General features: G+C 47.3%; 2 protein-coding genes across 4 annotated transcripts; both read right to left on the bottom strand.

Moving 5' to 3' along the window:
- Positions 1-50: 50 nt before the first annotated feature.
- On the bottom strand, positions 51-12,451 carry LOC139420795 (zinc finger protein 687a-like). Of its 2 annotated transcripts, XR_011635540.1 has the most exons (12): positions 12,391-12,451; positions 9,460-11,593; positions 8,658-8,913; positions 6,908-7,149; positions 6,580-6,764; positions 4,796-4,972; positions 3,782-3,944; positions 3,386-3,631; positions 2,832-3,249; positions 2,629-2,741; positions 2,365-2,458; positions 51-2,257 (listed from the first exon to the last, which is right to left on the bottom strand). XR_011635540.1 is itself a non-coding variant. In XM_071171073.1 (11 exons), exons 2-11 carry the CDS (start codon positions 11,575-11,577, stop codon positions 1,589-1,591), a joined length of 4,263 nt encoding a protein of 1,420 aa, XP_071027174.1. In that variant the 5' UTR covers positions 11,578-11,593; positions 12,391-12,451; the 3' UTR covers positions 51-1,588. The 2 variants fall into 2 exon arrangements, 1 of the variants encoding a protein (XP_071027174.1); XM_071171073.1 differs by lacking the exon at positions 2,832-3,249.
- A 453-nt stretch (positions 12,452-12,904) lies between these two features.
- On the bottom strand, positions 12,905-16,927 carry LOC139420802 (26S proteasome non-ATPase regulatory subunit 4-like). 2 transcript variants are annotated; one of them, XM_071171090.1, is made up of 10 exons: positions 16,599-16,927; positions 15,126-15,266; positions 14,851-14,965; positions 14,687-14,773; positions 14,538-14,606; positions 14,231-14,446; positions 13,962-14,070; positions 13,630-13,761; positions 13,489-13,553; positions 12,905-13,368 (listed from the first exon to the last, which is right to left on the bottom strand). In XM_071171090.1, exons 1-10 carry the CDS (start codon positions 16,622-16,624, stop codon positions 13,192-13,194), a joined length of 1,137 nt encoding a protein of 378 aa, XP_071027191.1. In that variant the 5' UTR covers positions 16,625-16,927; the 3' UTR covers positions 12,905-13,191. The 2 variants fall into 2 exon arrangements, with proteins under 2 accessions (XP_071027191.1, XP_071027201.1); XM_071171100.1 differs by having other exon boundaries at positions 13,489-13,550; positions 16,599-16,696.
- Between the last annotated feature and the right edge of the window lie 482 nt (positions 16,928-17,409).

Genomic DNA, 17,409 nt, shown 5'->3' with positions numbered 1-17,409 from the left:
ATGGATTGTTACGACTGACAGAAGCTCAAATAAGACTCAGAATATAATAATCACTTTCTCTGGGTATTTTATTAGAAATGCTCTACGCAAGAAAGAAAACATAGAATTGGGTTACAGGGGGAAAGAGGGCTGTGTGTTAACATTGTAATCTCTGAAGACTGAAGAAACTCTAGCTGGAGACACGCACACAATACCTTTATCAAAAGAGTAGAAGATATAACAGTTAACACCGCTGATTGGTGACTAATCTTTAAGTTAAAAAAGTATCTTTTTATTTGATGTTTTACTGTAGTTCAACACGCCTTACATGCTTTTCTTTAGCATACAATCACTGTCCTCAACCCTTCACACCTCTCCTCCTACACCAGGAGTTTCACTATCACTCCATCCAGATCTCCCTCCCTCTCAGAGAGAGAAAGAGGATAGATGTCTAGTACTCATATTTACATGGTTATGGTTCAGTTGTGGTCAAGTACAACCACACTTTAGTAATGGAAGGGTCCAACCCAACCCCTCCAGGTTATAGAGGGTCATCTTGAGATGGGGTGTTTCCTGATGTTACGAGGCCGGATCAACAGGAATACTCTGCCTGACGTCTCTGTGGAGCCAATCTCATCCCTGATCATACTATATGGCTAGACGGACGGGGATGAGAATGGAGAACATTCAAGAGACAAAACAAATACCTGCACATACACAAACCCTTAAATCAAAGCCTATGAACAGAAAATCAATGCAATAGTGAGAATGAGAACTGGGACGGGCTCGACACAGAGAAAGACCAGTGGTGGCTGTCACCAATCCACTGTGAGATTCTGTTCTTGGATGAACCATAGAAAACTGAAACATTCAAATCAATAAGCAAATCACACCCCCATGTTGACTAGTCTCTTCCAACACCAGTCACGTTCCCTGTTGATGACAGACAACAGAAACCTAATAGAACTCAGCTGTAGACTGACTGGTGGTTAACTGTCTCCATTTGAAAAAGTACACTTCTGAATGCAAGTGTTATTTGGTAATATAACCTGTAATAATCTGTTTCATAACTCGTTTACAACCAAAGGAGGTTGGTGGCACCTTAATTGGGGAGGATGGGCTCGTGGTAATGATTGGAGTGGAATCAGTGGAATGGTATCAAATACATCAAACACATGGAAACCATGTGTTCCGTTCCAGCCATTATTATGAGCCGTCCTCCTCTCAACACTGTTTACAACTCAGTGAGAAGATATTAATACTACCTCAGTTTAGACAGGTATAGCACCTGAGGTACTGCGTCCAGAATCAGTCAGACAAACACACACAGGTTATGGCTGCCATATAACAAATGTGACAGAAAATTAAAAAAGAAAGAATTGAATGAAAACAACAACTGTTATCACAATGTGCTTGTGTGTTGGATAAGTGATGACAGGAACACACTGCTGAAGAACAGTTTACAGTGAAGAGCTTTCCTTCCCATACCTCCTCTCTCTTACTAAAATATCTGCAGTTTATAGTACTCTCTCACCCTCCTTCCCTCCAAAATATTATCTCCTCTCTCTGTCTCTCTCCTCCTCCTTCTCTACCTTCCCCTCCCTCTCTCTTAGACAGGTTTGTCTGTCTTGCGTGCGGTGATGAAGGCCATGCCGTGAGTTCTGAAGTGTGTGTTCAGATCCGAAACCTTCTCAAAGCGTTTCCCACACACCTTACACCCCACCCTGCCCTCCCCGTCCTCCCCCAGCGGTGTGGGGGGGTGAGACGAGGAAGAGGGAGACCCCGGCAGGGAACCTCCTCTGGGACTCCCGTCACCGTGGTTACCGCCGTTGCCGGGCGAAGGTGTCAGGGAGCAGTCGTTATGGCCGTGACGGCTGTGGTTGTCAGGGGGCGTGTCTCGAACCCTGTGGCTGATGAAGCGGTGGCGGGAGAGGGAGGGGGCGGAGGCAAAGCAGGCTCCACACTGTAGACACTGCAGGCTGACTCCTCCCCCCAGGGCTTCGGAGCGGTGCTGGGGGATGTGGTCCAGGAAGACGGCGTGGTCCTCGGTGGTGAAGCCACACGGAGTACAGTGGAACCCAGACTCTGGCTGGGGAGGGGGGGCCGAGGAGGTGACGCGAGATCTCTTAGCAGGGATGATGCCCTCGGTCACATCGTCCTCTTCCTCCTCAGTCTTCAACCCTCCTCCTCCGTCTTCCTCAGCTGAAACAGTGAACGGAGGGTTGGAGCCTCCGTCCTGCTCCGAGGAACTGTCGGCCCCTTCTGCACCCCTCCCTCGCTGACAGACAGACAGAGAGAATTAGAGTTAATGACATTTAGCATTAATAACCGGTCTTCCTACATAAAGGCTGCAGTCGGTAGTTGTGAGAGAAAGTGGAACTGTACCTTTGTGTCCAGAGCTGACATGCCGTGTCTCAGCTGGACATGTCTCTCCAACACCAGTCTACTGCTGAACGTCCTCTTACCCTCACCACACAACCTACACACACAAACACACGTTAGGGTTTAGTGTAGGGATTAAGGTGAGATACAGCTGTTGTAGGGTAGTATAGGGGTTAGCATGTAGTGTGCATACTTAGTGGATGACTCATTTAGACTCTGACGTGGGGGTAGGGTATGTAGGGGTTAGGGTGTAGTGTGCATACTCACCGGCAGTGGAAGGCTCGTTTGATGCCCTTGTGTTTGACTCTGATGTGGCGTCTGAGGCTGGACGTGGAGGAGAAGGAGTTCTCACACAGACTACACGGGAACTTCTTCAGGATCTACACAAAACACAGGCACCTTACAGTGAACAGTCCCCTCAGCTCCCCTAGTTTAAAAACAGAAAGGCTACTAAAGACAATGATGCTTACTGAGAAAAACGGCTGAAAATCTGTTCTTCAAAGAAAAAAAAGAGGGCAAACTTTCCTGGATCCCTCCACTTCATGTGAGAGGTGACTGTGCTCCAGAACGTTAGATATACATGATATGACTTTATAACCTATATGGTCAGGACCAATCCCAACTTGAGAAACACCTGGGGAGCTCAAAGTTGAGCATAAATAAACTCTGATCGTATTTTGATGGAAGAACGTAAGTGACGTATTAAGCATAACTTTTCTCAAGTGAGGATTGGGCCTGGGGTGATTAGGTGATTCATTTAAGGGCCAGTTAGGGGTTCATTTTGGGCAGGACTGGGCCTGTGGTGATTAGGTGATTCATTTAAGGGCCAGTTAGGGGTTAATTTTGGGCAGGACTGGGCCCGTGGGCCGGCAGTAGAGTAGGCCTGACCTAGAGGGTCAGAAGATACAATGGATCACTGATCAGTTAGAACCGATTCAGAATCAATCTACGGTACTGCACATCAAACAGTATATCACTACTGCATGAAACATTTAACTGTCTATGTGCAGGCTATGTTCCTGACCTTGCCATGCTGCTCGGCCATATGGGTAATGTAGTCCTCTCTGTCAGCGTAGCGGGCGTGGCAGGGAGCACAGCTCCACCCTGGACTTGTCTTACTGCTCTCTTCCTCCTCCTCTTCCTCCCTTCCCCACTCCTCTCCGTCAGAGCTCTCCGTCTTCACCGAGCTCCGCACCCGGGGGGGAGGGGCAGGAGAGGGCGACATGGCAACGGGAACTTCCTGTTTGACCGCAGGGCCTCTGTGAGTAGTCTGAGCGAGGGAAGGGGAAGGAGAATAGAGAAAGGAACACAGCAGATAGGGAGATGGAGGAAAGTTAAGCTACATTTCATATCAACAGAACTGACTGACCCAAACCCAGTCTGGAGAAGGACTGTGTGAGAGGGGAACCCATAGATGTACCTTGATGTGCTCCAGCATGGAACTTCTCTGCGCGTAGAGCTTGGGACACTCAGGACACTTGAACACGTGCACCTTCTGCTTGACTAGGTGGGTGTCAAAGTGGACGTACAGCAGTGGCTTCTGGGTAAATACTGTGTCACACATCACACACTTGTAGATCATCCTGTAAGGAAGGAGTGAAGGGTATAAGCTTCAATGCCACACAACACTCCGTCCGTGGGCTTCAACTGCTCTTAAACGCTAGTAAAACTAAACGCATGCTCTTTAACCGATCGCTGCCCGCACCCGCCCGCCCGACTACTCTGGACGGTTCTGACTTAGAATATGTGAACAACTACAAATACCTAGGTGTCTGGTTAGACTGTCAACTCTCCTTCCCAAACATACTCTCGTAAAACTGACTATCCTACCGATCCTCGACTTTGGCGATGTCATTTACAAAATATCCTCCAACACTCTACTCAGCAAACTGGATGCAGTCTATCACAGTGCCATCCATTTTGTCACCAAAGCCCAATTGCTGAAGTTGGAGACTTATATCTCCCTCACTAAATTTAAGCATCAGCTATCTGAGCAGCATACCGATCGCTGCAGCTGCAGCTGTACACAGCCCATCTGTAAATAGCCCATCCAATCTACATACCTCATCCCCATACTTTTTTTGCACACCAGTATCTCTACTTGCACATCATCATCAGCTCATTTATCACTCCAGTGTTAATCTGCTAAATTGTAATTACTTCACTACTATGGCCTATTTATTGCCTTACCTCCTTACTCCATTTGCACACACTGTATATAGATTTTTCTATTGTATTATTGACTGTATGTTTGTTTATTCCATGTGTAACTGTGTTATTGTTTGTGTCGCACTGCTTTGCTTTATCTTGGCCAGGTCGCAGTTGTAAATGAGAACTTGTTTTCAACTGGCCTTCCTGGTTAAATAAAGATGAAATTTAAAAATGTAAATGTAAAAAATCTGAGAACACAACCAGTGTGTGTGTGTGTACATACTTGGCCTGTCCTCCAGTGAGTGTGGGGTGCTGGGTGTTGATGTGGCTCTGGGCGCTGGGGGAGGACTTGAAGGCCATCGGGCAGCTGGGACACTTATGGAACACCTCACAGTGGGCCGTCTGGATATGGGACTTGACCGAGTTTAACCCTCCGAACACCACCTGACAACTAGAACACCTGCAGACAGACAGAGAGAGAAACATTGTTGTAGATGTTGTCCCTAAACACTGATTCAGTGTCAGATATTTCTTCATCCTCCTAATGGTTAAAGCATGGGTTGGTGGCTGTTGCGGTGACTATATTACCAACACACTGGCAGTCACGAGTCATGACCACAGTAAAATTCCACGTAATTGTTGAGTCATGGTAATCTCCTCTTATGCACTCTGGACATGTGTTAATAGTACTCAAGACGCTAACTACCATCAGGTCCTAATGGCCTGGTACTCCGGGCTCTACTGTCCCTCCATCAGGTCCTAATGGCCTGGTACTCCGGGCTCTACTGTCCCTCCATCAGGTCCTAATGGCCTGGTACTCAGGGCTCTATCGTCCTCTAACCACTCTGACATCAATGGAAATATATAATCAAACACTAATCATCAAAACAGTAGGACTATCGTACTTTTAAAACTCACTGTGATAATTAATTTGAAGAAAGAAGTTCAACAGCAGGTTGGACCAGTGCAAAATATGGTTGTTGTGGATGTTGTTTCAAAGCCTTACACAACGAAATGGACAGCGCTTTCTAAGGTGATGATTCCAAACACACATTAGAGCTTATGCATAGGCTTCTATTATGAGCCCAAGCCTGTTATACAATACATAGCATACAGCATATTATGCACGGTAGAAACACATAAAACAAAAGTGATTTAAGAGGTCTTTGGTACATAATTATTCTAGCCTATACTACAAAATTAAACTCATTCTAGTAATGGCCTTTCAGTGTGGGCTGTATTATTATGCATACTGGATGGACTGGTTACCTTATGCTACGCTCCAACATTTCTATCCATGAGTCTGGAAGAGAACGTATAGGCCTAGGCCATGTTGCTGCTTCATTTATCGGGCAGGGCAGCTTACAGTTAGCCTACAATGATAGTGAATTTGATTTTGAATAGCCTAGTAATAGTGCATTTTTTATATTTTCATAATTAATTGGGTGACAGACTACCTTTAGCTATACAGAATCTCACCACCATGCGTTTCCATCTCCTCCCCTATCTCCAGCGCCAAATGGAGCACTGGGTAGCTACAGGAACAGGGCTGGAGAACCCATGGCATACAGAGTTTGGGAGGAATAGCACCTGTAGGGCAGCCAGAGCATGCCTGTAGGACCTGTAGGGCAGCCAGAGCATGCCTGTAGGACCTGTAGGGCAGCCGGAGCATGCCTGTAGGGCAGCCGGAGCATGCCTGTAGGGCAGCCGGAGCATGCCTGTAGGACCTGTAGGGCAGCCGAAGCCTGCCTGTAGGGCAGCCAGAGCATGCCTGTAGGGCAGCCAGAGCATGCCTGTAGGGCAGCCAGAGCATGCCTGTAGGGCCCCCAGAGCATTTTTATTTATTGTGATGGTGTACATTACATAGACTTATTATATATTGACGTTCCAAAGGTGAACATGTTTACGTTAATTAACGGTCAAATTCCTTGAGACCGGCAGACTTCTGCAAAATTTCATGACCGCTACAGCCCTATTTGGTGGTAAAGTAATCTGATCCTAGATTAGTGTCTACGGGAGTAACTAGGTTTGCTTCAACCACAGAGGGAGTGAGGGGTGAAAGGTCACCGGTATCCGATGCGTCGTGTGAAATGGAGACAGGCCTCCTCCAAATGGGATTGAAAGACTGGCTGCTTGGCCACACCCCCACACTCTGGGCAGACGTAGGGGGGGCGGGGGTTGTGGATGCGAGCGTGAGCAGAGGCACTGCAGCCGTTAGGAAGGAGCATGGGAGGAGAACACTCCATACAGGACTGGAGGGAGAGACAGATGGGGAAAGGAGGGCGCACAGGTCAGTAAGGCAGGTACTCCTAAAGCCATGAAACAAGCTATTACATACAGTGTCTAGACTGAAAAAGTTCTGTGTATTTTTGAACACACACACTGCTCTACTCACAGTGTTAAGGGCTGGTTTGACCTCTTGGAAGTGGGCAGCCACCTCAGCCTTGCTGCAGAACTGCACCTTACACTCAGGACACTTGTTATTGGTGTACAGCAACGGCTCTGTCGCCTTCTTACTGATGATTGGCTGCTGCAGTTGCGGGGCGGGGCTCAGGGTTGCCGGGGTCACTGCTGAAGTCACAGCCGGAGCAGAGGACGCTGGGACAGAGGAGGTGGAGAGTGAGGGAGAGAGCATGCCTGAAGGAGGCATAGAGAGAGACGGGGAGATAGATAGGGGAATATAGGGGAAGGGGAGTGAAAGGTAAAGAGGAAAAAAAGAGTGAGAGGTAAAGAGAGAGGTGGGGTAGATAGGTACTGATAAACAGCGCTGCACTAGTATTCATAAAGCGTCTCAGAGTAGGAGTACTGATCTACGATCAGGTCCCCCCGTTTATATAATATTCATTATGATCTCAAAGTCAAATCTGATCCTAGATCAGCACTGCTACTCAGATGCTTTACAGTGCATTTGGAAAGTATTCAGACCCCTTGTCTTTTCCCACATTTTGTTACGTTACAGCCTTATTCTAAAATGTATTACATAATTTTTTCCCCTCATCAATCTACACACAATACCCCATAATGATGAGGTGTAAAAGGGTTTTTAGAAATAATTGCAAATGTATAAAAAATTTAAAACAGAAATACCTTATTTACATAAGTATTCAGACCCTTTGCTATGAGACTCCAAATTGAGCTCAGGTGCATCCAGTTTACAATGATCATCCTTGAGATGTTTCTACAACTTGATTGGAGTCCACCTGTGGTATATTCAATTGATTGAACATGATTTGGAAAGGCACACACCTGTCTATATAAGGTCCCACAGTTGACAGTGCATGTCAGAGCAAAAACCAAGACATGAGATAGAAGGAATTGTCCGTAAAGCTCAGAGAGAGGATTGTGTTGAGGCATAGACCTGGGGAAGGGTACCAAAAAATGAACAGTGGCCTCCATCATTCTTAAATGGAAGAAGTTTGGAACCACCAAGACTCTTCCTAGAGCTGTCCGCCCGGCCAAACTGAGCAATCGGGGGAGAAGGGTCTTGGTTAGGGAAGTGATGGAGAACCAGATGTTCACTCTGACAGAGCTCTAGAGTTCCTATGTGGAGATGGGAGAACCTTCCAGAAGGACAACAATCTCTGCAGCAATCCACCAATCAGGCCTTTATTGTAGAGTGGCCAGACAGAAGCCTCTCCTCAGTAAAAGGCACATGACAGCCAACTTGGAGTTTGCCAAAAGGCACCTAAAGGACTTTCAGACCATGAATGCCAAGCGCCACGTCTGACGGAAACCTGGCACCATCCCTATGGTGAAGCACGGTGGTGGCAGCCTCGCAACCTGACAGAGCGAGAGGATCTGCAGAGAAGAATGGGAGAAACTCCACAAATACAGGTGTGCCAAGTGTCATACCCAAGACTCAAGGCTGTAATCGCTGCCAAAGGTGCTTCGGCAAAGTAAAGGGTCTGAAAACTAATGTAAATTAGATTTTTTTAGACATTTGCAAACATTTCTAAAAATCTGTTTTCACTTTGTCATTATGGGGTATTGTGTGTAGATTCAGAGGGAAAAACAACTTGATCCATTTTAGAATAAGGCTGTAAACAAAAGTAGAATATGTCAAGGGGTCTGAATACTTTCCGAATGCACTGTATGTATACAGTCCTAGGTGAGAAATGAAGGTAATAGCACACAGTCTCTCTCACCGATGGGAGTGGTGTCCTGTTGGCCTATCATCTGCTCTACACTGACAGGTCTCATGACCAGGTGGGAACACTGCATGACCAGTCCCCTCTCCTTGTGTTCCCTGGCGTGGAGCAGCAGGCTGCATTTGTTGAAGAATGCCAGCCGCTTGGCACAGTGGTTACAGGTCACCTCGATCCTCAGGGACCGCCGGTCGTAGTGGCGGGCCAGGCTGCGCTCCAGGGCAAACGCATCGCCACACTCCAGACAGCGGTAGCCCTGCGACGCAAAGGAAGAACAACATGAATACAATACCTATGTCGATGACATGTCTCTAGATACAATGCATATTCATTGGTCTTGTATGTATTGGCTGGCGCAATCAAATTTCCCCTTTGGGGATTAATATGTGCCCTTGAGCGGGGCACTTAACCCTAATTTGCTCCAGGGGTGCTGTAGTACTATGGCTGACCGTGTAAAACAACACATTTCACTGCACCTATCTGACCATAAAAAAAAACACAACATAAACAAGAGCGATTTATTGGTCTACTGAACACAAGGTCTAACAGAAATTGGACATGCGCTTTTATCCCAACCACTACTAGTGCAATATTGAATCCATGCTGATATAGACCCATTAACCTTAACTCTGGACCTCAAAGCCAGTTCCACTGTGTTTTTTCATTGTTTCCATCTAATCAGGGACTGATTTAGACCTGGGACACCAGGTGGGTGCAATTCATTATCAGGTAGAACAGAAAAGCAGCAGGCTTCGGATCTCATGGTGTAAGAATACCCCTAATATAGACCTGGGTCTGTTACCTGTGCAGGCAGAGGCAGGTCCCACTCCGGTGGTAGTGGTGTACAGAGGTCTGGTCTGTAGCTGGGCAGCAGGTTCTTGCTGTTGAGGATCTTGTTGAAGGCCTCCACCAGACTGGACTGGCTCCTGGAGATAATGGCTCCTGTACTGTTCACTATGGAGGCTGGTCTACTTCCCCCCTGAGGGGTGAGGAGGGGGGAGGGGGACACAGACACACCCCCATTCAGGGTCTTCTGACCTAGGCTGCGCACGCCGGCCCCCCCTGGACTGAATCTGGGGGAGGAGGAAGAGGCGGAAGAGACAGAGGGGAGGGCTGCTGACTTGGTGATGCTGACAGCCGTAGCCGACACTTTGGGCTTGTTGCTGTCGGCGGCCATCTTGTTTTGGGCCTTGCTGGCGGCCATCAACATGGCAGTACTTGCATCCTGGAGTGTAGACACAGGCAGGAGGCTGCCACCCTTTGTCTTCTGCTGCGGAGGCTGCTGAGATGCCACCCTCTTGGGCCGGCTGAGGACCTTACGACCCCCGGGGGAGGGTTTGGAACCATCTGCGCCTTTTGAGGGGGTCCCCCCTGCTCCTTTGGATGCTACTCGTGTCACTGTCCTGGTGATGCTGCCTGTCGGGGTCTTGACTGTTTTGATTCGGACTTTGAGTGGGCGAACGGGGGCTGTTGGTGTTGTCGTAGAATTGGCCGGAGCCGTCTCCGTGTCTCCTGTTTGTCTTCCATCCACAACCTCCATCTTCTCACTGTTGTCTGACCTGCACCCCAGGCTAGGCTCACTCTCCATGGGCTCCTCTCCCTCTCTAGCCCCCTGTGGAGTTGATGCTGAGGTTGGTGCAGGGCTGGAGCTCCTCTTGGACACAGTGGACATAGCAGAACCTGTCTGGTCAGGCGGGGGGCTCTCTGGTGAGTCCCTCTCCTCGATCACATGTTCCGGGTTTCTTTCCTCCATCACAGGGCTAGAGATGGGTCTGGGGTTACTGAGGGCGGCAGCCAGCCAGGACTGACGGACCTGGGGCTGGGCAGGAGGAGGGGAGGGAGACCTGGGGGTGGAGGGTACTTCATCTGGAGGGGGCGGTTTAGAGCTGGAAGATGTCTGAGTGATGGAGGGAGGGGGTTTGGAGGAGAGAGGAGGAGGGCAAGAGAGGAGAGGAGGGGAGGAGGGAGTTGGGGAGCTGAACAGCTCTGAAGAGGACACTTGGCGGTGTCTGCGTGGAAATTTGGGAGGGGAGCACATGGGAGAATCTGGGCTCTCTTGGATCACTAGCGGGCTTCCCAAATCCGGTTCAGAGTCGTCCTCATCCGAGTCCATGATGCGCCTCACCCCCACTCTCAGGCTTCCGTTGGAGGGAGGGGGGGAGGAAAGAGGCCCGGGAGGGCACAGAGTGTCCTCACTCAGGATGGAGGGAGGAGAGAGGTGTGGGTTGACAGAGAGTGAGGACGACAATGATGATGAGGAGGATGTGGAGGTTATAGGACCAGCAGAGGTATGAGAGGAGAGAGGTTTCCGTCTGTTGAGAATATTAACTGTATGTTTGGTTGTGCAGGCCAACCCCCGTACGCCTCCAATGCTGCCCCCTCCTTCACTCGCAGTGGGAGGGGAGCAGGTTGACCAGAGCTCCCTGTTGGCCTGACCCAATGCCTGGCCCAGCCCCTGGCCTCTCACACTGGGCTCCAGCGTGACTGTGGACCCCTCAAACCCATTCTGGAGGAGAGGTTCTGAGGAGACCAGACCAGGCATCCTAGGAGCCAGTTGTGAATTCAGCAGGCCCCCCTTGACTCCCATCCCAGTCTCCACCTCAGGGTCTGTCCCACTGCCCCCAGGGCTGTCCCCATTCTCTTCATCTGACCCCTCAGTCTCTTCATAGGAGTCAGGCCTCACCCTGTTCTTAACAATCACACTGACCACTGGAGGCTCACTTTGGGAGTTGGGAGGGGAGTCAGTGGGGCTGGAAGGTCTTGGCGAGGGACCCCCGGCCCCCGACACGCTGCTCCCGACCTTCCCTGACCCCTCCCCACCCTCTTCTGGCGCAGACTGGATGGCCTCTTTGGCATCGATGTCTGGAATGTCGAAGGCTGCCAACAAGTCGTCGAAATCTGGGGTTTTCATGTCCCCCATTCCCGGATTACAAAACCTGCAGAACGGACACACAGGAGTGAGAAATAAACATGGTTGTCCCCAACCCAACCAAAGCCTGAGGCAGGACCGAATACTATGAATCTTGATCATTCATGACAAACGTAGATGTGACTGTTTTGAACGTGCATCATCATAATGTTGAATAGCCTATATTTCAGGTAGCTATGTAAGTAAATTACTAGAACCCAATAAACCTCACACCTGGCAAACTTGTTGAATGAGTTAGCAGTTAGAAGCAACCACTTTATTTGGAAGTCAGAAACTTATTTGAAAGTTCAAGTTCCCCTACTGCCCTCGTGTGAACTGGCTACTGCGCTAATGTTAGCAAGTTAGTACAGCAAAGGCAGCAAGAAAGACCGATAGCTAGGCCTAATTTTCAGACAGCGTTTTTTCCCCCTTGTTGCACATGTTTCATGCAGTGCAGCTGTACTAGCTAGCTATTCTCGCTGAGTTTGCGAGAACACAAAATGTGGATATTTTATCCACAGAATGTGTATTTAGCTATGTAGCTAGCTACCACACTGAGCTGTCAACCACCTCGGCACACATACACTACCTAGTTACGTTCCCTTCTAGCATTCCTCTGACCAGCTAGCGTAGCTAACATTACTTAGCTAGCTAGAATTTTCTACGTCGTCGTCAAAGCAATGAAGCCTTTTAACGCCTGCTCAGGTATTTAAACCTTACAATTGGAAATTATTTAAGAACATTCATTTGAATAAGTGGTTTATACGGGTATATGTGACAAGCAGAAATGTATAGTTTTAAATGTGAAGGAAATGGTTTGTTTACCTGGCTCTTCGGTTCCCGACTTTCCTTTTTGACGCATGAGTTGTTCGTCACCAGAAACGACGGGGGAGATAGGTCCTGCCAGGTTCATAACGTGTCAACTTTGGAAGCTGTGTATGCAATTTGCCACACTCCTGACGTACATACGTGTTATATTGTAATGCATTGTTCTTGCTCTGGCGAGTGTTGGCTATCATTTCTTGAAAATGGCAGTGGTATAATCAAATAACCTTTATGGCACAATGTCCTCCAAAGCCAAGGGCATGCTTTTGTTGCAGGGACAAAATTTAGACAATGTATCTTGTGTTTCATAAAGCATGGCTTTTCAGAAAGACCTAGCTAGTTACACAGGGATAGTTTGCAATAAAATCAATGTTTATCTGACATTTTTATACTAACAGTCAAGTTCATATTCCACCACATCTGTTGTGTAGTCATCAATCCCCTCTTTGGAAATAGTGTGTACAGCATGTCAACTTTGGCACAAAACTCCACAACAACCAGCCGAGGAGTTCCCTTGAATTATGTAAATGTATTTATTATTATCAGCACATAAAATGTACACTTACTGAATGTGCTTGGGTTGATATAAGGTCCCACTTTAGTACAAACTTGTATTTTTTAAACATGCATCATTAACCTTGACACAACAAAGATAAAGAAAGCCCTATTCAACTGTGAGTATGGCGATACAAAAAAAAACTAGAGGTCATCTGAGGTTACAGTTTGCACAACTATTATATTAAAGGAGCCATTGTCAACAGGTCAACGCCAGGGTATCTATTATGTTTACTGTGTAAATGTTCATTTCTTCTTCTCATCGTCTTTGTCTTTCTTGCTGTCAGGTTTGGATCCTGTCTGTGAGGCCAGCGAGCCCATGGCATTCCGGATGGCCTCGTTGTTGGGGTCGACACCCGGTAGGTTCTCCAGGACGCTCTGGAGGAACTCTGGGTCCTGCATCACATCATAGTCCTCCTCATCCTGCAGAGAGAGATTAACATACGCTAGAAAAACAAGAGCATTTGAGCATGCGTAACAAGCGGGATATGTCCGCTACACATGTACACTTTCATCTCAGTGGTGTGAGAGAGTTTGCCGTACCTTAGCACCCTCTGAGTCTACAGGGGCTCCTGTGTCCATGTCCATTGACTCTGCACCAAACTCTGCTGGGTAGGATAGGACAGATGTTACAGACTGACTGTGCCATGTTATAACTGGTTATAACAAGTGTATGTCACTGACCTCCACCCTGCATGGACATCTGTAGGGCGTAGGCAATCTGCTCGTCCTCCGTCATGCGGCTGAAGTCGGGCATAGCGGGCGTGGCCGTATCAGCCTGGGGGACTGACATCTTCAGCAGAGCTTCGTCTGACTCTAGAACAGGAGGTGGTTAACAGTTTAGTCCCCCATATGCAGTGCCTCCCTTCAGGGAAGATCCAAGTACAGAGAGGGGAGAGAGATAATGGTGTATGGGCATTGGTTGGTTGCCAGTTATAGATGAGTGATTAGTTTGTAGCTAGAGGTTTATAGTTATGTGTACAGGGTGTAGATGGAGAGTTGTGTATTTGTCTCACCGTCAGCGGTAGGCGAGGGAACCCCGGCCTCAGTAGCAGACACCACTGCTGCCCTGCGAGTCTCATCCTCCTGCCTCTGTCTCTGCTCCTCCATAGACACCCTCAGAGCCTGGAGAAAGCACAGAGTGCAGAAAAAATTAAAAGGAGGAAGATTGTAGCATACGATAATAACCATCCAAAAAAGAGGCAATGAGAGCGAGAGAGAACTAGAAAGTGTAAAAACAAGAGTGAGAGAGGATGATCAACCCATCTAGTCCTCCCCCTCTCACCAGTGCCAGCTCTGGGTCTGCACTGGGGTCCACTCCAAACTCAAAGTCACTGGACCCCAGGCCCAGCATGGCTCCTCCCTCCCCAGCAAGGATAGGAGAGGACAGCAGGGCATCAGCCAGACTGGGGCCTGGAGGCACTGTCACAAGGTGGGACCCTGCTCCTTCCTTCCCATTCAGAGTGTTGATGAAGGCCGTCAGCTTTTCTGTGTTCACCTCCTGGAGACCAAAATGAGGTTATATAAGGGAGACAGTGATGGCTATAAAGAAATAATGAGACCAGATAAATATTAGGTAAGATATTTGGTACCTCCTCTCCAAAGTTAATGATGTCCACACTGACTTTCTCTTTCTTTAGACGCTTTGCCATTTTCACCAGCTAGAGAGAATGTGACAGGAAATTATGTCAGAGGGGACATGCATGCAGTTATCAACACACTGCATTGATAGAACACTCACATCCTTCTCGTTGTCCTCCACTGGGCTACCCACAAAGGCAATTATACGCATCTTGTGGTTCTTCCCCTGTCTGTGCTTCAGAGCCAACTGGGAGAGGAGAGGACACAGGGTTCAGTGTCGTGACATACAATAAGCTGAAGTGTATTGTTGTGTAGTATACATACATGTGCCACTCTGATGCCTGTGCAGAAGCTGATGTTTCCACGGGGCTGGACAGCGTGCAGTTTAGACAGTATCCTCCCCGCGTCTGCAGTCAAAGTGGTCAGCACCTCACAGTTACTGCGCAGAGAACAATAGTTACTAAACATTTTACACTCGATCACTAAAAATAATCACAAGTATCCAGGCATCCTGTAATATTTAAATGATGAATGTTTAAAATGTTGGTTGCGACCATAGGACAAGCACAAAGACACATCTCACACACACAGCTCCTTACTTGGCCATGGTGATGAGGCCCACATTGTTCTCAGGGTTGCTGCGCGTCTTGGAGTGGCACACAATGTTGACAGCATCTTGCTGGGCCTGAAGTCTGGTGGGGAGGAAGTCTCCATTCCTCATATACTCACTGTTGTCCACACTGAGGGCACGGACAACACAGTACATACATACGTTACACAGTGTAGCATGCAGGCCAGGGAGGGGCAACTCCAGTCCTCAGGGGCCAGAGTTGTCACACCTTTCCCCCCATCCCTACAGCTGATTTAGAGATCATGGTTAGTTGATTATTGGAGTCAGACATGTTAGCTGGAGCAAAAGTGTGACACCAACTAGGCTCCCGAGGACTGGACTTGCCCATCCCCGATAAAGGCCCACTAGAGCAGGGTTTCCCAAACTTGGTCCTGGGGCCCCTCCTTGGGTGCACATTTAGTTTTTTGCCCTAACACTACACAGCTGATTCAAACCACCAAAGCTTGATGAGTTCATCATTTGAATCAGCTGTGTAGTGCTAGGACAAAAAACAAAACGTGCACCAGTGCTGAGTTTGGGAAACCCTGTATTAGAGCACAGTGACAAGGTGGCTGGTATTATATCTATATTTAGAACAGAGTTGCATAAATTAGTTAATGCTGCCATTTGTACGTTTTTGGGCTCACCGACCAAATTCAGAAATGTGAGTTATATGTAATTCTCATTGAAAGCAAGTATTTTACGTTTGGTTTTGTACACCAGCTTCAAAACAGCTGAAAATACAATATGTGGTTATGGAAAATATATTTCGCAGTGGTTTAGATGGTACAGTGATGCTCTACACTATACTTTTGTCACAAACAAATTATAACTATTAGAATTTTAGCAACCTGGAAATGGCGACAGTAACATTCTGCCAACCGTTTTCCCCAACCAGGACTCTCCATTTTACCCCCTTCTCCCATACTACTGTTAATCCCTAGACAGACTGATGGTAGGGGACATATTCAAGTGCCCAGCTAGCGAATGTTGTCATGGGAAGCTTTTATCCAGAACAGCTTACAGTAGGCAGAAACAAAGACTGGGGTAATCGTTTACCGAACCTTATGTTTAAACTACTGCCTTGTTCACCAAATAACAAAGAATACTAGCTAGCTAACGATACATTTCAGGATGTAATTCTTGCTACATTGGCAAAATCCATCACGGCCTTACTTGAAACAACTTCTCGGAGAACATCTTGCGAACTAAGCTGCTCTAAATTCTCAAATATTTTATTGCAATCATAACCGTTTGCATGTCATAGCGAAGCTAGCATTAGCAAGCCAAAAATGACTCAGGAAAATGGCCAGGATTGCTGGCCTGACGTGTTTACATAACTCATGTTAACGGCAATTTCATGATAAAAAAAGACCCACGTTCACATTAAACTAAACAAACTCTTCCTTTTACTTAGTTTAAAGAATAAAACATATGACAATTATTTTTTTCTTTCCCTTACCAGACCATAGTACTTTCGAGCCCCATCTTGGAATCTTGTTGCTACGTCACCAGAACTGATGGTCGATGGGAAATGCAGCTCGGCCCAAAAATATCTGCGTATATATTTGTTGACAATGACTTACACCACAGGAGGTTGGCGGCACCTTACTTGGGGAGGACGAGCTGATGGGAATGGCTGGAGCATAATTAGTGAAATGGTATCAAATACATCAAACCATGTAGTAATTCAGTAATTAGTGTAAATAACTCATTGTGGAACCAATACCACCCTCTGTGCCCTTCCTTCCCAGCCATTATGAGCAGCCTCCACTAACATACATTATGGACCAAGAGAGACTGTAATCCACATTTTGGTTTGGTTTACTGAGCAGAGAAGCTGAGCAGGGTTATCAGGGTCAAAACATTCAAAAGAGCACAACTTTTGAGGGCCATGGTTGGAAATAGCATTAACAAGAAATACATTGAGCTTTTTACAAAGAGGGCGGGTTAGGGAGGAAAAGTAGTGAACGCAAGAACACCTAATATTACATTTTTGGGGCCCTGCTTAAAGCCTTCTTTGCCTCTCCTGCAAACAAAAACCTAAGCCAATATACTGTAAAATACCATGTCAAGGACAGAGACTCCCCCGCTCACAAATAAAGTGATGTGAGTTTGTGGATCTACTGTAGTGTAGACCTACCCTTCCATTCCCTAAACAGTTGTATCATGTTCAGGAATAAGGACAAGAACCAACATTTAGAAAATAAGTTTATTCTAAAAATCAGAGCCAATATGAAAAACATTACATCACTGAAAGATGGTAGAAGGAA

Source organism: Oncorhynchus clarkii, chromosome 2, assembly GCF_045791955.1.
Source record: "Oncorhynchus clarkii lewisi isolate Uvic-CL-2024 chromosome 2, UVic_Ocla_1.0, whole genome shotgun sequence".
Lineage (NCBI taxonomy): Eukaryota > Metazoa > Chordata > Actinopteri > Salmoniformes > Salmonidae > Oncorhynchus > Oncorhynchus clarkii.
Note: the sequence above shows the minus strand (reverse complement) of the source record. Positions and strands in the feature narration are given on the sequence as shown.